The sequence below is a fragment of the Cebus imitator genome, unplaced genomic scaffold (assembly GCF_001604975.1).
Source record: "Cebus imitator isolate Cc_AM_T3 unplaced genomic scaffold, Cebus_imitator-1.0 Scaffold234, whole genome shotgun sequence".
Lineage (NCBI taxonomy): Eukaryota > Metazoa > Chordata > Mammalia > Primates > Cebidae > Cebus > Cebus imitator.
Window position 1 is genome coordinate 2,571,464 of NW_016107549.1, and position 2,424 is coordinate 2,573,887.

General features: G+C 53.3%; 1 protein-coding gene across 1 annotated transcript in view; it reads right to left on the reverse strand.

Annotated features, from left to right (window-relative positions):
* Positions 1-1,485, reverse strand: part of ZNF441 (zinc finger protein 441) — a 14,222-nt gene extending 12,737 nt beyond the window's left edge. Inside the window, exon 1 of the mRNA XM_017497831.2 lies at positions 1,284-1,485. Coding sequence (XP_017353320.1) covers positions 1,284-1,286 — 3 coding nt within the window. The 5' untranslated portion in view covers positions 1,287-1,485. The remainder of the gene's footprint in view (positions 1-1,283) is intronic.
* Between the last annotated feature and the right edge of the window lie 939 nt (positions 1,486-2,424).

Consider the following 2,424-nt stretch of genomic DNA (forward strand, 5'->3'; position numbering starts at 1 on the left):
TTAATCTAAAAACATTCTCAAAAGGAATCTCTGTCTAGGGATGATGAAGGGAGGACAGCCACAAAAGTTTTATTTATTAATTTTTTTTTTTTTTTTTACAGCAAAGTACCAGGTGGTTTTTCTCTGCTTCCTCACATGTGAAATGTTCACAAACACAAAACCTTTTATAAAGAACCACATATTGCCATGTACAAACAAAATGACAATGAAAATACTTGCCTCTTTTGAAATATAAACTGGGGCACAAATAGTTCATAAAGTTGCTGTGAATTGAGGAGAGAAAGTTAGCCTGAGGAAGGCTCTGGAAGCCAAGGGATTTACTGTCGGCCCTAGGAGGAGTTAGAATGAGAGAACACAGTGATAGATTTGAGACCCTGCTGCTCACATCTTTGGAAGACTTGGAGGGGAATCGATCGCCCTTCGGACGAAAGAAGGGACAAGGGACCACACAGATCACAGCTCCTCCCACCCACAAACCCCACACACGAGTCTGGATTCTGCCTGGTGACCCTACCATCGTCACCGTGCAGCCTCTTCACTGGGTTCACAGGAACTGCGAGCCAGGAGGGACGTGAGATTGCAGTTGATATTAACCAGGTGCCCTCAGCCCCGTTACCTCACTGGGGCCGCCTCCCTGAGAGTCAGGTCACAGCAGACACTGACAGCCGGCTTCACAAGGTCTCTGACAGTTGCTCAAGAGTCGGCTGAGTTCTTTCTGAGAACCTGAATTCCAGCGGAAAGGTTGGCGCGAAGCAGGCTGAAGACCCCACAAGGGAGCCCACTCAGCAGGAGAATGCTGTTTCTTCACCTCCCGTCCCAGGATTCACCCCTCACTTCCCCACCAATCTGCGACCCCACACCGCAGCCGCCCCCGTCCAGACCCCTAAACACCCCATCCCCAAATCTCTCAGGGAGGCGGATCTGGGGTGTTCTCCCTCTCCCCCTATTGTTTCTGCTGCAGCCCTCAGCGTCTCGGTACAGTGACCCGGGCCGCGAACCTGTGTTGGTTACAGCCGGGCAGTCTGGGGAGACGTGAGGCTGCGGGCGCGGAGCTGCCCATCTAGGGCGCGGGGGCCCGGGCCGCAGTCGCCGCGCAGGGACAAGACAGGACGCCCGGGGTCCCGGCTGCCAGCCCAGCCCCACCCAGCGGCCGAAGGGACCGAGGGCCGAGCTGCGCCAGGGTGTCGCCGGTGGGGAAGCCCCGGTGCCACCACAGCCGGTTCCGGCCGGTTCCAACCAGTCTCTTTTCTCACGCGTCGGGACACCGGCCCTCACACACTCACCATTTCCCGGCTTCCGGTGTCCAGGTTCCCCCCTCTGACTCCCCGCTGTCAGTGCGGGTCCCAGCGCAACAAAGGCTGCCACAGACGTTCCAGGGCGTTTCTCAGCGACGGAACCCGGGGCCCAGCGCAGGGGCGTGGAGAAGACTCGGCGGGCTCTTTGAACCTTGCACCCTCCTCCGGGTAGCGCGCCTGATTGACAGTTCCCACGACCCCGCCCCGCGGCCCTGATTGGATAGTGCGCCAGGTCCCTCCCCCGGGGACTGAGTAACGGAAGATGCGATCTACCGGGTAGAGTCTGATAAACAGGTTCCAGACAGAGGCCTTGACAGGACTAGCTTCCTCCCTGCGCTGTGACCTGACCCCCTCCCAGGGGACATTTGCATTTAGGCAGTATGTCCTGATTGTACTCAAAGGGGCCTTTCTCCTTCTTCCTCCTGGACAGGGACTCACAAGTCTGTGCAGGAAATTCCTGACTCACTGTCAAGTGGAGCTGTCCCCTGATTTGAGAGCAGGAAGGGAGCTGAGGCCACACTGCAGCAGTAAAGAGGGCCTGATGTCCTCCAGGGATCAGGAGTTTTGGATGAGGCTGTTGGCTGCATAGGCCAAGCCTTTCTACCACCTTATCTCTCAATCTACTAATTTTCAGTGCAGAAGATAAAAACACTCCAACAAAATAAAATTGTTAAATGTGTGGAAAAACTGGAATTATATGGCGGCAATATTTTATAAGGCAAAAACTTAAACTAGCTCAGATAAGCAGCCTGCTGCAGCCATAGTTCACAAGTAACCCCTTTCAGGAGACCACACATATTCCAAAGCTTGGATGGCAGACGATAATTCCTGAAATGGAGCCCTACGGTGGATCAGAACCTGGGGATTTGTCAGGGACACCAATGAGTTTAACTCTGGAAGTTCAGTTTGCCCTCCCATCTCCTAAACACAGTGTGGAAACGCTCCTTCCATCAAGGTTTAGATGTTATTGAATTAAATGCTCCAATCAAAGGCTGAGACATTAGACTTTGAATTTGAAAACATTCACCTTCATATTTGTATGAAGAATACCAGATATAAAAGCATATGAGGCCAGGCACTATGGCTTATGCCTGCAATCTCACCACTTTGGGAGGCTGAGCTGGGTGGA